The following is a 16,366-nucleotide window of genomic DNA, read 5'->3' on the forward strand; positions in this document are numbered from 1 at the left end:
GATATTATATTTGCTGATTTCTTCCCCAGGTATTGCTAGGGATTGATTTCGATTAAACTCATGATCTGAGACATTGTTGTATATTTGATTCTTACAACATCCATCATTGTGTTTTCCTTGATGTTACAAGGGAGTATGATTACAGAGGGCTGGGAGTGTGATTACGTTCCATCCGCTGGACTGAGATGAAAAGCTTCCTACAGGACACTGCGCTGGCCTTATTTAAGGCGGTGTTTCCTTAAAGGCCGAGAGGCTTTGAGGCAGTGCTTGAGCTGTCCCAGCATAAATTTGCAGTGTGAATGAGGTGCAATTATCCATTTGGGCAGAAAAAGGAAATGTTTTTTTTTCGTGAATCCCAATAGAATGATATACTGTGAGATGCATCGTGAAGGGTAGACCACCACCACATGTACATGTACCTCAGCTATAGCCCTCAGTAAATGTACGGCAGTGCGCCTGTTTTGACTGTCGAGACAATGGCTATGCGGATTTGTTGCTAAACTCACCATCTGTTTTTGAAGTCCGTCTTTGTTCATCCAGCGACCCGATGATAACCGGTCCACATGGTCTTGGTCCAAAACACAGAGCGAAGCCAGTGCAAGCCAAAGCTGCAGGACAGGTATGTTGGGCACGAGAACAACGTGTATAAGAGTGGATAGGTGCGTGTTGGCGTGAAAGTATACACTGCGATATTGAGTAACAATGTGTGGTGCAAGATAAATGTAACATTACTTGTGTTGTGCCGAGGCACTGCATGGGATTCCTGAACTCATCCTCGAGCTTAGTGAGGGCGATCACAGCCTCTGCAATTGCATTCTTGGTGACTCGAGACCAGGACTCAGACAAATGTCCCTGTGAGACATTCATGTAGCAAAGGTTAAAATAAAACAAATAATGAGAAAAAGAACTAGCGGGTGGGTCCCTCTGAAATGTAGAGATACTTGCGATTGGTTTAATAAACAAGTTGATTGTTTAATAAGCGAATATAAACAGGAAGTGGGACAAGATGGAAAGCTTACCGCGGCCATGTCTTTAATCAGGCGCATTATGACTTCGGCAATCTGCGGGGGCGTTGTACCACACAGCCACCAGTGCTGATCCAGGCGAGGAGAGCTTTTCCACCACAAGGTGCATGACAGCCAGGATGGGGCAGCGATGAGAGACAACGGAACAGGACAGGGAATGAGCAGAGTATCACATCAGCATTCTGCCTTTGCTACGTCACATGTGACCTCAACACATTATATACGAAGATAGGCATTCTGGAGAGAGTGGAGTTCAACATTTCAGCACAAAGTATTTCAAGTTATATCAACAGAAAGAAAGTGCGCTTACCTCCGGCAGATTCAACAGTTTATGTTTTGTATCCTACTGATACAATTTAGCCGGATCTGGATCTGGATCTGATATTTAGCCGGATCTGGATCTGGAGCTGATATTTAGCCGGATCTGGATCTGGAGCTGATATTTAGCCGGATCTGGATCTGGAGCTGAACTGAAATCTAAACGGCTTGTTCTTGTCGCCCAACCAACGCATCCACCTAGTTTTGTCATAATCCATCCATAACCTTTTGAAATATCGCTCTATATATCGGTTTTGGCCCTATCTCTCAATGGTGAAGAACCAAATATTTTTACAAAAATTTGATACAACAACAACAACATGCATTTTAAAGGCCATTTTCCCTGCGAGAGCGGGGGTTAGCCTTGCGGTCCCCATGACAATCTTCTCCATTTTGCCCTATTTTCTGCATCTCTCCTAGCTCCTTCTTAACCCCCTTGCCCACATTTCTTCTTCCACCATCTTTAAACAAAGTCTTTCTCGGTCTTTCCCGTCTTCTACTTCCTTCAACATTCATTTCCATCACTCTTCTCAACCAGTCACTTTCATCCTTCCTCAACACATGACCAAACCATCTCAACCTGTTCCTCTTCACAGCATCAATCACAGGCTCTATTCCCATCATCTTTTGCAATTCATCATTTGTCTTCCTCTCTCTCAACGATACTCCGCACATCCATCGAACCATTCACATTTCCACCCTTTCCAACCTTCGTTGCTGCTCTACGTTCATTACCCATGTCTCGCTCCCATAAATCATAACACTTCTCACACATGCAGCAATGCAGCATACACCTTTCCCTTCAGCTTCAACGACACTCCCCTCATCATCAGCATGCCACTCAATTCCCGAAACTTCTTCCATGCACATCTCACTCGAGCAACCGTTGCCGAGTCTGATCCACCTTCTCCATTCAGCATGTCTCCGAGGTAGCAAAATGTTTTCACACCTTCCAGCTTCACGCCGTCTCCAAGATCCAACTCAACATTTCCTCCATCTGCAGCTCCTCTGTGCACACCTTACATTTGAATGTAGCTGCCACACTGGTTAATGACCCTCTCAGACCACTACATTTTTGATGAACCCACTCAGCGCACATTGTACACTGAATGGAGTTCACTCCGACACCCTTCCTACACACAGCACAGGGCCACTTCCCAGTTCTTTCCACCTCACCACATGCTTTACCACTTGCCATCACCTTCGTCTTTCCGATATTCACCTTCAGACCTTTTGTCTCCATACATTCCTTCCACGTGTTCATCTTTTCCTTCAGTCCATCCATACTTTCCGCAATCAACACCAGATCATCTGCATACAACAACTCCCACGGTAAACCCTCCTTTACATTCTGAGCCAGCACCTCCATCACAGCTACAAATAGTAGTGGACTTAGTACCGACCCCTGATGCACTCCCTCACCTCAAACTCACCACTGTTCCAGTCCTTCGTCCTTACAGCTGTGCGCGCTCTTTTGTACATTGCCATCACTACTCTGATCAACCATTCCTCCACTCCTAACTTCCTCAATGCCCAAGTCAATGTCAATACTTTGCGTGGAACCCGATCGAATGCTTTCTCCAGATCAACAAACCCAAGAAACAACTTCTTCCTCTTCTCCATGTAATTCTGCTGCAACTGCCTCACAATGAAAAGCACGTCTGTCGTTCCTCTTCCTGGCATGAATCCAAACTGCATTTTGTCGATCTTCACTTTCTTCCTTATCCTCCTCTCCAACACCCTTTCCAATACCTTCATTCCATGCTCCAATAACTTTATCGCTCGATACGAGCCACACTCCAGAGGGTCACCTTTCCCCTTGTATAGAGGGACGAGGGTACTCAGTTCCCAATCCACTGGAATGCGGCCTTCTTTCACCACCAGATTACAGATCTCTGTCATTCTCTTCACACCCCAACTTCCTGCTGCCTTCAACATATCTCCCACAACTCCCGTCGGCCCTCCCGCTTTTCTACCCTTCATTGCTTTTATCGCTTCCTCAACTTCCTTCTCAGTTATCTTCTCTGCCGGTCCTAAAACTGGGTTACTCTCTATGTTGCCATCCCATTCATTCTCTGTATTCAACAGCATTTCCATATATCTTTTCCATCTTCCTTTAATTCCATCTGGGTCGACAACGATTTGTCCCACTTCATCCTTCAAGCAACTCACCCCCATCACATCACACCTCTCTTTCGCTATCTGCGAGCTGATATTTAGCCGGATCTGGATCTGGAGCTGAACTGAAATCTAAACGGCTTGTTCTTGTCGCCCAACCAACGCATCCGCCTAGTTTTGTCATAATCCATCCATAACTTTTTGAAATATCGCTCTATATATCGGTTTTGGCCCTATCTCGCAATGGTGAAGAACCAAATATTTTTACAAAAATTTGATAATTAAAAATAAATAAATTAATCTTAATCGGATCTGGATCTTCATGTGGTCAGCTTCACAATCACCTACCTGCAGAAGATAGGAATTTGTTGGATGTGGCGGTGGCAAAGGCATCATTGGAAAAATGGCCTCCTTATGTGTGCAAGTTTCCTTGTATAACTTACTGGATGTTTTGCTACTTCATTCATATCCTATAACATTAAAACTTCATTCCCATTGTATAATATAAAGGAATTAGATCAAGCCGACACTGTTAAACAGTTATACGCAATCTAGAGGCAAATTTTCCCATTCCAATCGCACACAATGGTTTAGGCTTTGACACATGATTAATGCAGTGAAAACAAACTGCTGCAAAACATTACCTCTCCAGTCTTATACTCTAGTCATTGCAGTGATTACGTTTAGAAATATTATAGAGGTGCCTTCTTATCAGGAACCTCGAGTGGGGTAAGTAAGAAAGAAAGCAAATAAACAAATCAACAAAAAATTAATAAAAAATTATGTCACCCACAGGGTGAACCGTATCTTGCCAAAATGTGAAAATTCCGTTTTTTCGTCATGACGTCATCAAATGACGTCATAGCGTCAAACTGTTTACAGATCTGGGAAGCACTCATCAAGGGCATTCATATGAGGTATTACTCGATATGGTACCTACGATTTCAAAATTTGACTTTGGGGTCAATAATTTTCGACCTCCAGCGCTAACCATGAAGGTCAAGGCCGATCGCCACCAAAAACTAATCAGCTGAGCGCCGGACCATATACTAGATTCCCATGAAGTTTGGAGACGATCCGATCAAAGTTACTCAAAAAATTAGTGTTTCGTCGACCTCCATGATTGACCACAAAGTGACCTTGACCTTTGACCTTGACCTTCAAAATTTTGTGTGCTGAAGGGTATCTCTATAGGACTCTGATATGCGAAGTTACAGGAGTTTCCAATAATAACTGTGGTCTACAGAGTGATCTAAACGTGAAAAAAAATGATTAACCACAAACAAAAAAACAAATAAACATATGTCACCCACAGGGTGAACCGTATCTTGCCCCTGCATCTGTCTATTTTACCTTTTGGTCAAAATTGAATGACCTTCAAAATGACCTTGAAGGTCAAGGCCGATCGACACCAAAAACTAATCAGCTGAGCGCCATACCACACCCTATATACCCACCAAGTTTGGAGATCATAAGATCAAAGTTACTCAAAAAATAAGGGTTTCGTTGACCTCCATGATTGACCGCAAAGTGACCTTGACCTTTGACCTTGACCTTAATAATTTCGTATGGTGAATAGTATGTCTTCATGACCAACGCACATGAAATATTGAAAGATTTTGATGAGAACTGAGGAAATAATTTTTTCATGAAAATTCCGTTTTTTCGTCATGACGTCATCAAATGACGTCATAGCGTCAAACTGTTTACAGATCTGGGAAGCACTCATCAAGGGCATTCATATGAGGTATTACTCGATATGGTACCTACGATTTCAAAATTTGACCTTGGGGTCAATAATTTTCGACCTCCAGCGCTAACCATGAAGGTCAAGGCCGATCGCCACCAAAAACTAATCAGCTGAGCGCCGGACCATATACTAGATTCCCATGAAGTTTGGAGACGATCCGATCAAAGTTACTCAAAAAATAAGGGTTTCGTTGACCTCCATGATTGACCGCAAAGTGACCTTGACCTTTGACCTTGACCTTCAAAATTTTGTGTGCTGAAGGGTATCTCTATAGGACTCTGATATGCGAAGTTACAGGAGTTTCCAATAATAACTGTGGTCTACAGAGTGATCTAAACGTGAAAAAAAAATGATTAACCACAAACAAAAAAACAAACAGACAAACAAACAGACAAACATACAAGCTGACTAATACATCTTGCAAAAACTTCGTTTTGGCAAGATAAAAAACAAACAAACAAACATACAAGCTGACTAATACATCTTGCAAAAACTTCGTTTTGGCAAGATAACAAACTACTTTCCTAGTTGTCATCGCTACCTTAACGTTCACAGCATATTGTTTTTGGCCAAGAAAAAGCCCATGGGACGTGCGGCCATTTCATAAACCGCACATAATAGACCTGCAAGACCGGCCCGGACACACGCACTTCACCTGTGTGTCATTCATCAGTGGATTTTCCTCATTACGTTCACCACGTAATGAGTCCTTTGTCCAAACCAGCAAGCAGACATAGCTGTCAATTTAAGCAAGGAACTACACCAAATACACAACTGTCGTAAAAACAGTTCTTCATTATATAAACTAGCAGGCGCTCACTTGGGAGTACCCTTCTCGGCCCACCCACCTATGATAGGCAATGCGCTGCTTGGAGTTGCACTTTATAATTTTTGTCAATTTTGAAAGAAATTTTATTGATTACAACATATCGTACCCCATATCAGAATTTTGAGAAGGTTGCACTATATTATGAAGATAAAGGAAGATGATTTGTAATACTGCCCAACACCAAAGGTGGTGCTATTATTGGAGAGTGGAGAGGCGAGGGAGGGATTGGAGAGGAGTGTGAGGGATTGGAGAGGAGTGTGAGGGATTGGAGAGGAGTGTGAGGGATTGGAGAGGAGTGTGAGGGATTGGAGAGGAGTGTGAGGGATTGGAGAGGAGTGTGAGGGATTGGAGAGGAGTGAGGGATTGGAGAGGAGTGTGAGGGATTGGAGAGGAGTGTGAGGGATTGGAGAGGAGTGTGAGGAATTGGAGAGGAGTGTGAGGAATTGGAGAGGAGTGTGAGGAATTGTAGGGGAGTGTGAGGAATTGGAGAGGAGAGTGAGGAATTGGAGGGGAGTGTGAGGAATTGGAGAGGAGTGTGAGGGATTGAGCGATTGGAGAGGTGAGTGAGGCGCGATTGGAGGGGAGTATGAGGGATTGGAGAGGAGTGTGAGGGATTGGAGAGGAGTGTGAGGGATTGGAGGGGAGTGTGAGGAATTGGAGAGGAGTGTGAGTAATTGGAGGGGAGTGTGAGGAATTGGAGGGGAGTGTGAGGAATTGGAGAGGAGTGTGAGGAACTGGAGAGGAGTGTGAGGAATTGGAGAGGAGTGTGAGTAATTGGAGGGGAGTGTGAGGAATTGGAGGGGAGTGTGAGGAATTGGAGAGGAGTGTGAGGGATTGAGCGATTGGAGAGGTGAGTGAGGCGCGATTGGAGGGGAGTATGAGGGATTGGAGAGGAGTGTGAGGGATTGGAGGGGAGTGTGAGGAATTGGAGAGGAGTGTGAGTAATTGGAGGGGAGTGTGAGGAATTGGAGGGGAGTGTGAGGGATTGGAGAGGAGTGTGAGGGATTGAGCAATTGGAGAGGTGAGTGAGGCGCAATTGGAGGGGAGTATGAGGAATTGGAGAGGAGTGCGAGGGATTGGAGAGGAGTGTGAGGGATTGGAGAGGAGTGTGAGGAATTGGAGAGGAGTGTGAGGAATTGGAGAGGCGTGTGAGGAATTGGAGAGGAGTGTGAGAGATTGAGCGATTGGAGAGGTGAGTGAGGCGCAATTGGAGGGGAGTATGAGGAATTGGAGAGGAGTGTGAGGGATTGGAGAGGAGTGTGAGGGATTGGAGAGGAGTGTGAGGGATTGAAGAGGAGTGTGAGGGATTGAAGAGGAGTGTGACGGATTGGAGAGGAGTGTGAGGGATTGGAGATGTGTGTGAGGAATTGGAGAGGAGTGTGAGGGATTGGAGAGGAGCTAGGGGTTGGAGAGGAGCGAGGGGTTGGAGAGGAGTGAGGGGTTGGGGAGGAGCAGGGGTTGGAGAGGAGCAGGGGTTGGAGAGGAGCGAGGAGTTGGAGAGGAGCGTGGGTTGGAGAGGAGCGAGGGGTTGGAGAGGAGCGAGGGATTGGAGAGGAGCGAGGAGTTGGAGAGTGAGGAGCTATTGGAGAGGCGAGTGAGGAGCGATTGGAGAGGCGAGTGAGGAGCGATTGGAGAGGGGAGTGAGAAGCGATTGGAGAGGCGAGTGAGAAGCGATTGGAGAGGAATGTGAGGAGTGATTGGAGAGGAGTGTGAGGAGGTATTGGAGAGGAGTGTGAGGAGGTATTGGAGAGGAGTGTGAGGAGGGATTGGAGAGAGGAGCGAGGGGTTGGAGAGGAGCGAAGGGTTGGAGAGGGGCTAGGGGTTGGAGAGGAGCGAGTGGTTGGAGAGCGAGGGCTGATTGGAGAGGGGCGAAGGGTTGAAGAGGAGCGAGGGGTTGGAGAGTGAGGGCCGATTGGAGAGTCGAGTGAGGAGCGATTGGAGAGGCGAGGGAGGGATTGGAGAGGAGTGTGAGGAATTGGAGAGGAGTGTGAGGAATTGGAGAGGAGTGTGAGGAATTGGAGAGGAGTGTGAGGATTTGGAGAGGAGTGTGAGGAATTGGAGAGGAGTGTGAGGAATTGGAGAGGAGTGTGAGGAATTGGAGAGGAGTGTGAGGGATTGGAGGGGAGTGTGAGGAATTGGAGAGGAGTGTGAGGGATTGGAGAGGAGTGTGAGGGATTGGAATTGGGTGTGAGGAAGTATTGGAGCGGAGTGTGAGGAGGTATTGGAGGGGAGTGTGAGGAGGAGTGGGATTGGAGAGGCGTGAGGGTGGAGAGAGGAGAGCGTCAGGTGGAGAGGAGTGAGGGGTCACATATTATGTGAAATAAATAAATTGTGTTCATTACACCATTTCTGGATCTGATGAATTGCCAGTAACTATTTTGTAAAATTTAATGTGCAGCATCTAAATCAAGATGTCCAAATGTCACACACGTCCATGCCCGTGGGATTCCCATGGGTGACCCCACTAGTATATATATATTGGGTAATAGTAAACTGTTCGTACCATTCATCGAGATTTTCCACATTGCATAAGAACGAGGCTGCCAATCCCACTGGAGGATTTTGAATGCCATGATTGTCAAACGAAACTGCTTGGATAGAATAAGTGAAGTGAAAGTAGCCATAACAGCCAGGATTGTACTCACAATTATCCAGAATGACTATATTCACAGAGAAGAAAGAATTAGTCTGCATCGTAATAAAAGAACAATAAAACCACCGACCACGACATCCCGTGAAGATCCTGTACCTAGACATGAGAGCAGAGGCGAGAGAGACTGTCGTCATGCCCTTTCCTGAGCTGCCATTTAGTCCACCCTTGGCTTTGACCTGGACACACAAGGCTTTCGCAATGCTGCCCAGAAACACGTCCAGAATGGCTGCCTGCCGATGTTCTCCACCCCCTGCCGCCGAGTGCACGATGTCACTGATGTCAGCAGGAGGAAGTGCGCGTACACCCAGGACACTGGCTAATCGACTTGGGGTTACCTCAGGAAGAACACGGCGCAGGAGAGAGACCACCTAAAAGCACCACACACACAAATCCCAAACAGAAAGGTCAAGGCAACTTTTCACATGACAGAGAAATGACGCGTTGATGTCACTCAGTGTAAATAAGGTACCTTATTAGAGGGTGTATACATTTCACCGAATTGGGAATGGGGCACTGAGCAGGGGAACACGGGAATGGGATATGCAATCCCTATGTAATATATCCATGCCGTTCAGCCCACAAAATTCCCCCCACCCCACCCCCCCTCTCCTGCTAACTACCTGTCTCTGTACACGTGGAGAAGCTGTGTGCAACAATGAGAAGAGATCATGCAGCAAAGTGCCCTGCTGTGCCAGATATGTGCGGCCCACATTTGAGCCACTCAGTGCCAGAACCATGGACAGCAGCTCAAAGCAGTAAGAGTCGAGAGCCTGTTCGGGTTCTGGCAGAATGGCCGCAGGTAGATTCTGAGGGTTGAAGCTTGGCGTGGGAGGCAAGTTGCCAGGTGTGCGCGCATTTGCGTTCTCTCGGCTAGATAGAGCATGCTCCCATTCCTCACGAACACGCATCGCCTCTGTGCGAATCGCCTGTACAATGTGTGCACAAACCTTGAAGGGGCATAAAAAAAAAAAAAGGTTATAAAAGTAAGGCATGGCCTATATGAAAAGGGAATCAGCGTGATCAGAGCCTGGATGACAAAACATGACCAATGGTGCTATATGTATCTAAATATCGATGAAGCTCAGTTGACGTTTTGCTCCACCAAATAACAGCGAAACGGAGTTGAGTAAAAGGGTGAAAATTCTACAGATGCTGTGATAAATAACTACCTCTGTCGGTTTGAATGTTTGAAAGAGAATAGACGTCTGGATCAATTTTTGAATTAAATTTAAATCCCGATTTATATATAGATATATATAAACGCGAATTGTCTGTGTGTCCGCGTTTTATTTAGAGATGGCTAAACGGATCTTCATCAAACTTTCAGAGATTCATCAGTGAGTGCCTGGGAGTGTTTTAGACAAACAAAAAAAAATGTGAAAAAGAAAGTTCGTTTTTTTGGAGTTAAAAAAATAAGAATTCGCTCGATAGTGCCGACGCCTTTTTAAATTAATGACAGTTAAACACAAGTACACATTCACATAAATAAATACAAAACAATTAACAGATTTGAATACAAATAAATCAAACAATTCCGGAAGTGTACGAATTTGGTAGTATGGCTTCTTCTTCTTCCTGATCGGCATCACACTAAACTCAGAAACGTGAGCCACATTCACTCAAACGTGAGCCACATTCACTCAAACTGAGCCACATTCACTCAGAAACGTGAGCTACTCCCCTTCCTCTCCTGCCTCCCCCCTTCTCCCTTTCCCTCCTCCGCCCTCTTCCCTCCCTTTCCCCCCCCTCCCCTTCCCTTCCCCCCTCCCCTTCCCCCCTCCCCCCTCCCCTCCTCTTCCCCCACTCCCCTCCCCTTCCCCCCTCTCCTCCCCTTCCCCCCTCCCCTCTCCCCCTCCCCTCCTTTTTAGAGAAAATTATGAGTTATTTGAAAAAAGTGCAAGGTGCCAATATTTTTGGCCACGACTGTATCGCAATATTTCTCGACGCAATAGAAAAATGAACAAAAGTACACAGGAGGAGGACAAACAACAACTGTTTTTCACAATTATGCAATGATTGGTATTCCCCTCAGCAAAGCAACGGGTCTTTATTTGCAAGTATTGTGTAATCAATAAATCAGTGCGATTCCTTTTGCCTTGCTTTTGCCTGGACTTGGTTATGACTAACTTCCCTGAAAATGTCTGCTGCTCTTCTTCTGCTCCAATCGGCTCATCTGATCATGTGCTTGTTAAAGTGGACATCTCTCTAACCATTCTCAGGGAGCCTGCTCAGCATCGACGAGTCTGGCATTTCACTCAGGCCAACTGGCACGGTCTTCAAGCAGCCATCAATCATCTGGACTGGTCTCCCATCTCTACCACCTCTGACATCAACTCATCCTGGGAATTCTTCGAAAGTAAATTGCTCTCTCTCATGCACAGATTTATCCCATCTCGTCTTCAGTTGTCATACCCTTCCTCCCATCCATGGCACACGGAATCTTGTGGTGAGGCTGTTGCCCAGAAACAACTTGCCTTCGTCTCCTGGAAAGCAAATCCAACGGAAGGAAATCTCATTTCCTTTCACAAAGCCCAAAACAAGTGTGTGTCCACCCTCAGGAGAGCCAGGAAACAATATCTCTCCGTTCTCAAGACCGAACTCTCTTATCTGTCTCCTTCTTCCAAATCCTGGTGGTGTCTGGTCAAATCTGTTTCTGGTGTTTGTACCCCATCCATCCTCTCCCTTACCTCAAACGGCTACACAGCTGACTCCACACGTGAAAAAGCTGAATGCCTCAACTCTGTGTTTGCCACTAAATCTTGTGTCCCAAACCCATCCCTCTCTGTACCCACCGTACCCAGTCGTACCCAGCTGCTCCTGGACTCCGTGTCCTTTCCTCCTGTCAAGGTGGAAAAGTTTCTGTCAACCCTCGACTCTGATTCTGCAACTGGACCTGATGGCATCAGCCCACGGGTCCAAAAATCCTGTTCTTCTGCTCTTTCACTCCCTCTCTCTGTTCTCTTCACCCTCTCTTTTGCTCAAGTTCAACTGCCATCTGCTTGGAAATCAGCCAACATCACCGCTTTGCACAAAAAAGGTGCAAAAACAGATCCTAGCAACTACAGACCAATCAGCCTTCTCCCAATTATCAGCAAAGTCATGGAATCCATCATTGCTTTGGATATGAAATCTTTCTTCTCCAATGGCTTGATCTCTGATCATCAATTTGGTTTCAGACCAGGTCACTCTACTCTGGACATGCTGCTTCTGCTGTCTCAACAATGGATGGAGGTCTTAAATGCCAAACAGGAAATTAGAGCTGTCTCCCTCGACATATCACGTGCCTTCGATACGGTCTGGCACCCCGCTCTGCTCACCAAACTCTCCTCCTTTGGTATCCATGGAAATCTCCACGCATGGCTGGTGGACTTCCTCTCTAGTTGTAGTCAACGTGTGGCCCTGAATGGGTTTCTCTCATCTCCTCTTCCTGTTCAGGCTTGAGTTCCCCAAGGCAGTGTTCTGGGCCCTGTGCTTTTTCTGGTCTTCATCAATGATCTCTCTGGTGTTGGGCTAGCGGCTAGGGTGCCGGCTTAGGATCCTAGGATCCTGGGTTCGAATCCCGGTCGATCGCTGAATTAACGCCAGGGGGGTTGACTCAGCCTGTCATCCTTCCGAGGTCGGCTAATTGAGTACCAGTTCACTGGTAATTCCCTGTTTGTCGTTAAAGGCGGCAAAAATGGTTGGCGTCAGGAAGGGCATCCGGCCGTAAAACATTGCTTCAAAAAGGGGACCAAAAAAACAACAACAACCACGGTTCCCGAAAAAGGCCAACCCCCGCTTTGCGGGGAAAAATGGCCTCTAAATGTGGTTATTTTTTATTTATTTATCAATGATCTCTCTGACTCTCTTGAAAATCCTCTATATCTTTGCTGATGACTCCACTCTCTGCCGCTCCATTCCTCATCCCTCAGATCAGCAGTATGCAGCCTCCTCACTCTCTGCAGACCTGGACAAAATCACAGACTGGGCAAACAAGTGGAACATGTCTTTCAATCCTGACAAATCTCACACTCTTACGATGTCTCTCCAAAAAGACCGACTGGACAACCCTCCCATCTACTTTCTGAATAATCCTCTCCAAGAAGTTCTGTCACTCAAGCTTTTGGGTCTCACTATCTGCCATGATCCTTCCTGGGAAAACCACATTTCCAAGCTGGCCTCCAAAGCCAGTCGCCGTCGTGCGATGTCCTTCCTTGGCACACCTGAGCTCCTCACCACATACAAGGCTTTCATCCGCAGCTCAATGGAGTACTGCTCTCCCCTCTGGGCTGGTGCTCCTGCCTCACACCTAGTTCGTCTTCACGCTGTTGAAACCAAAGCATTCAGAATCATTGGAATCTCCCGCGATGACGCTATCTCCGAGGGCCTTTCACTTACTCACCGCAGGCAGGTTGGTGGTCTTTCCGTCTTCTACCGACTCCTCTTCGGCCTTGCTCCCCCAGCTCTCTCTGGGCTCTGTCCCCCAAATATTCCTACAGGTCGCACAAGATCTGCCTGCAACCCTCTTATGGTTAAACTGCCAACATCAAGACCCTCTGCTCACCTTCATACCTCTTTTCTCCCGCCTCTGGAACAAACTCCCTCACTCTCTTCAATCCCACTCCTCCCTCCAGGTCTTTAAAAAGGCTGTTCACTACAATCTCTTATCTTCCCCAATCCAAAACCTTGATATTTTCTACCCCTGCTAATTTCACCCCAAATCCAGTTTTTGAGGTGCCGACTTCTTTCCTGGAAGTCCTTGGTGTCCTTGCGTTTTATACCTATCCTGCCCCCCCCCCCCCAAGGCCCTCTCCCTCCCACACATCTCCCGATGTCCCTGCTCTCAAATGTTGTGTTTGTGTGCTTCCTCCCCTTCTCCCCCCATCTTGTCGACCAGTCCCCTTTTTATATACTTTGTTTGCTTGTTTGTTTGATTTGTTTGTTTGATAAATGTTAGCTCTTTCACGAGCCTCGACTCTGTATACAAAAAAAAGAAGAAAAAAAAGAACTGTCAACTCTTTCTGGTATTTATTCAATCAGATTATAGATTTATCTTTGATCAATGTTTTCCTCCAATAGTTTTTTTCATTCACTCTAGAGCATAATCAGACTGCACACAAAATTTTAGATCTCTCTATAATGTATTGACCCTTTATTTATTCTGTTATGTTAAGACAGTTAAAATCAATAACAACTATAATGAATAAAAGAATAGGAATAAATATCTTCGATACTATGAGAAACTGCTGTTGAAAATAGTGTGTGGTACGTAGCAGAAAGCTTGGCATCGATTTAAGTAGACTCTGAATTTTGGAGCCCACTGTTCACGTACATGCCACATTTATCACATATACCACATATTTTCTGCTCACCTGCTTCTGCAGGTTGGTAAGCTTGCTGCGGCTGAAAATTATTCCTACCATGTGTTCTTTCAGGTCAGCATCAGACTTTGCCTGCGATATACAAGGAAGAAGGTGAAGGTTACAAGAGTTGCCTCAATTATCGCATTCTCGTACAAATATAAAAATAAACTTGGAATTTTCTTTGCACACATTTATTTACAACCAAACTTTGGGAAGCCAGTTTGTCAAATCCCCCACAGTCGTAAGATCACATGAAATCACAAGGAATAACAACGGATAACAAAAAAAATTAACACAGGAGGAGGCCATTCGGCCCACCATGCCTACACTACAACCAACACCAAATTAAATAAATCCATCAAAGCTAACAAAGTAATTCCATTGTGGGGATGGGGGATGAGGGGAGATGATAAAAAAGTGTGGCACACTGAAGGACATCAGTGCATAAAATAAAATCAGTGATATGATAAAATGGAACCCCCACTGCCCTCTCCGCTCCCCCAAACCCTTAAGCCCACCTCCTTCCAAATTTATGGTTTTTCCTTCCCAAGAGTTCGTTTCTGCATCCATCCTGTCCACCCTCTCCCCTAGCCCTCAATCCTCACCACATCCCTTATTTATCCATCAACCCCGCTGTTGGTGTTTCTCCTCTCTATACTGTTGTTTTTGTTCTGTTGCGCCCTGATCCGTTCAGTGTCATGTGTGTCTCTTCCACAAGCCTCGACCATGTATACAAAATAGAATGGGAAAAAAAGAAGAAAATATGAATGACAAAAATATAAAATGTTCTAAAGATGTATTGAATGGATTGGGAATGAAAAGATTATATGGTCAAAGAGAGATCATGAAGCATCTGAACTGCCTGACAATCTCCTTAACATATGATGGCGGAAGTGTGAAGACACTGGAATGGCGGATCAGAGGTTCAAATCCGGCTAAAAAAAGCTGTTTCAAAAGATTTGAATCCAAAGCTTTGACAAACCAAGCTCATTTCAGGAGAATTACATCACTATAAATCGACAATAAAAACCAAGGAAGCAGGGGAGGAGCAACAATAGTTTATCTAAAACAAAAGGTAGGAAAGCAAGCTTATGTTTCGAGAATTAGTCCTTCATTCGTCCTTCTTCAGAGCAAAAGAACAAAGGAGAAAGCTTCACTGATTTGTCTTTTGTTCTCCCCTGTGGCCAAAACGATGGAATCTCTGCACCTTTGTCATTTGTTAAGGAAAACTTGCATTTGTTTGCGTTTGTCAATTTCCCAATTGCGGTACTCAGTCATTTTAAATTCTGCTCGTATAAACGAAAACACATCAGGTGTGGTGAACATTTGGTTTCTTACAAACATAGAGCAAAGGAACCAAAATTGGGAAATAAATTCCAACGTGACCTTCAAACGGAATCTAAAACGTCGACGATGCCTGCCCATGGGATGGTTTATACGTGCATTTTTACTTTATATCATTAAATTGATCAAACGGACAATGAAATCGTCAATAAAAACTCGAGCTTTATCTGTTGCTGCAACGACACAAATCAAATTTTTATTCTCGGGTACCGACAGGAAATACAGGTCATTAAGTTCATGAGCAATCTGGTAGCTTCGATGAGACGGGCATCGAAGAGTGAAGCCGCCGGAACAAATTAAACCCGTTCAAGTCTGGGCCGATATGGCCTCACACAGATTTCCCAACCACAAACATCGCACCTTCTCGTCGGCATCTGGTGACGAAACCAAACATTTGTCCTCTTGGTCCGGCGTCGACTCGGTATCTCCCGAGATCAGCTTTCCAAACACCTAGATGAAGCAGCGCAGATGGGTGCCAAATGCAAAAAGTGCTAATCTGTGCTCCGCACGTAGATGACATGCTTTGCAGTACACAATCACAAAGTACAAACAAACTTACATGTGCATACAGCAGGGAAAGAGGGGTTTACAGTAATTACTGGGCTGGATTCAGGTACAAAATACAGGTATCTCCAGCCTAACGAAGGGGTGCGTACCTTTATAACCCTTTGTTATGTGAACGTTACATAACACTTCTCACACATGCAGCATAGATCTTTCCCTCGTTGAAGCTGAAGGGAAAGGTGTATGCTGCATGTGTGAGAAGTGTTATGATTTATGGGAGCGAGACGGGTAATGAACGTAGAGCAGCAACGAAGGCTGGAAAGGGTGGAAATGCGAATGGTTCGGTGGATGTGTGGAGGATCGTTGAGAGAGAGGAAGACAAATGATGAATTGCGAAAGATAATGGGAATAGAGCCTGTGATTGATGCCGTGAAGAGGAACAGGTTGAGATGGTTTGGTCATGTGTTGAGGAAGGATGAAAGT

At 45.5% G+C, this 16,366-nt stretch overlaps 1 protein-coding gene across 1 annotated transcript in view; it reads right to left on the bottom strand.

The window, feature by feature from the left end:
• MYCBP2 (MYC binding protein 2) overlaps positions 1 to 16,366 on the bottom strand; it is a 381,848-nt gene that overhangs the window by 23,968 nt on the left and 341,514 nt on the right. Inside the window, 7 exon segments of the mRNA XM_078766193.1 lie at positions 507 to 608; positions 733 to 852; positions 1,020 to 1,113; positions 8,790 to 9,061; positions 9,314 to 9,640; positions 14,045 to 14,125; positions 15,740 to 15,829. Coding sequence (XP_078622319.1) covers positions 507 to 608; positions 733 to 852; positions 1,020 to 1,113; positions 8,790 to 9,061; positions 9,314 to 9,640; positions 14,045 to 14,125; positions 15,740 to 15,829 — 1,086 coding nt within the window.

This window comes from Myxine glutinosa, chromosome 12 (assembly GCF_964187855.1).
Source record: "Myxine glutinosa chromosome 12, kmMyxGlut1.1, whole genome shotgun sequence".
Classification (NCBI taxonomy): domain Eukaryota; kingdom Metazoa; phylum Chordata; class Myxini; order Myxiniformes; family Myxinidae; genus Myxine; species Myxine glutinosa.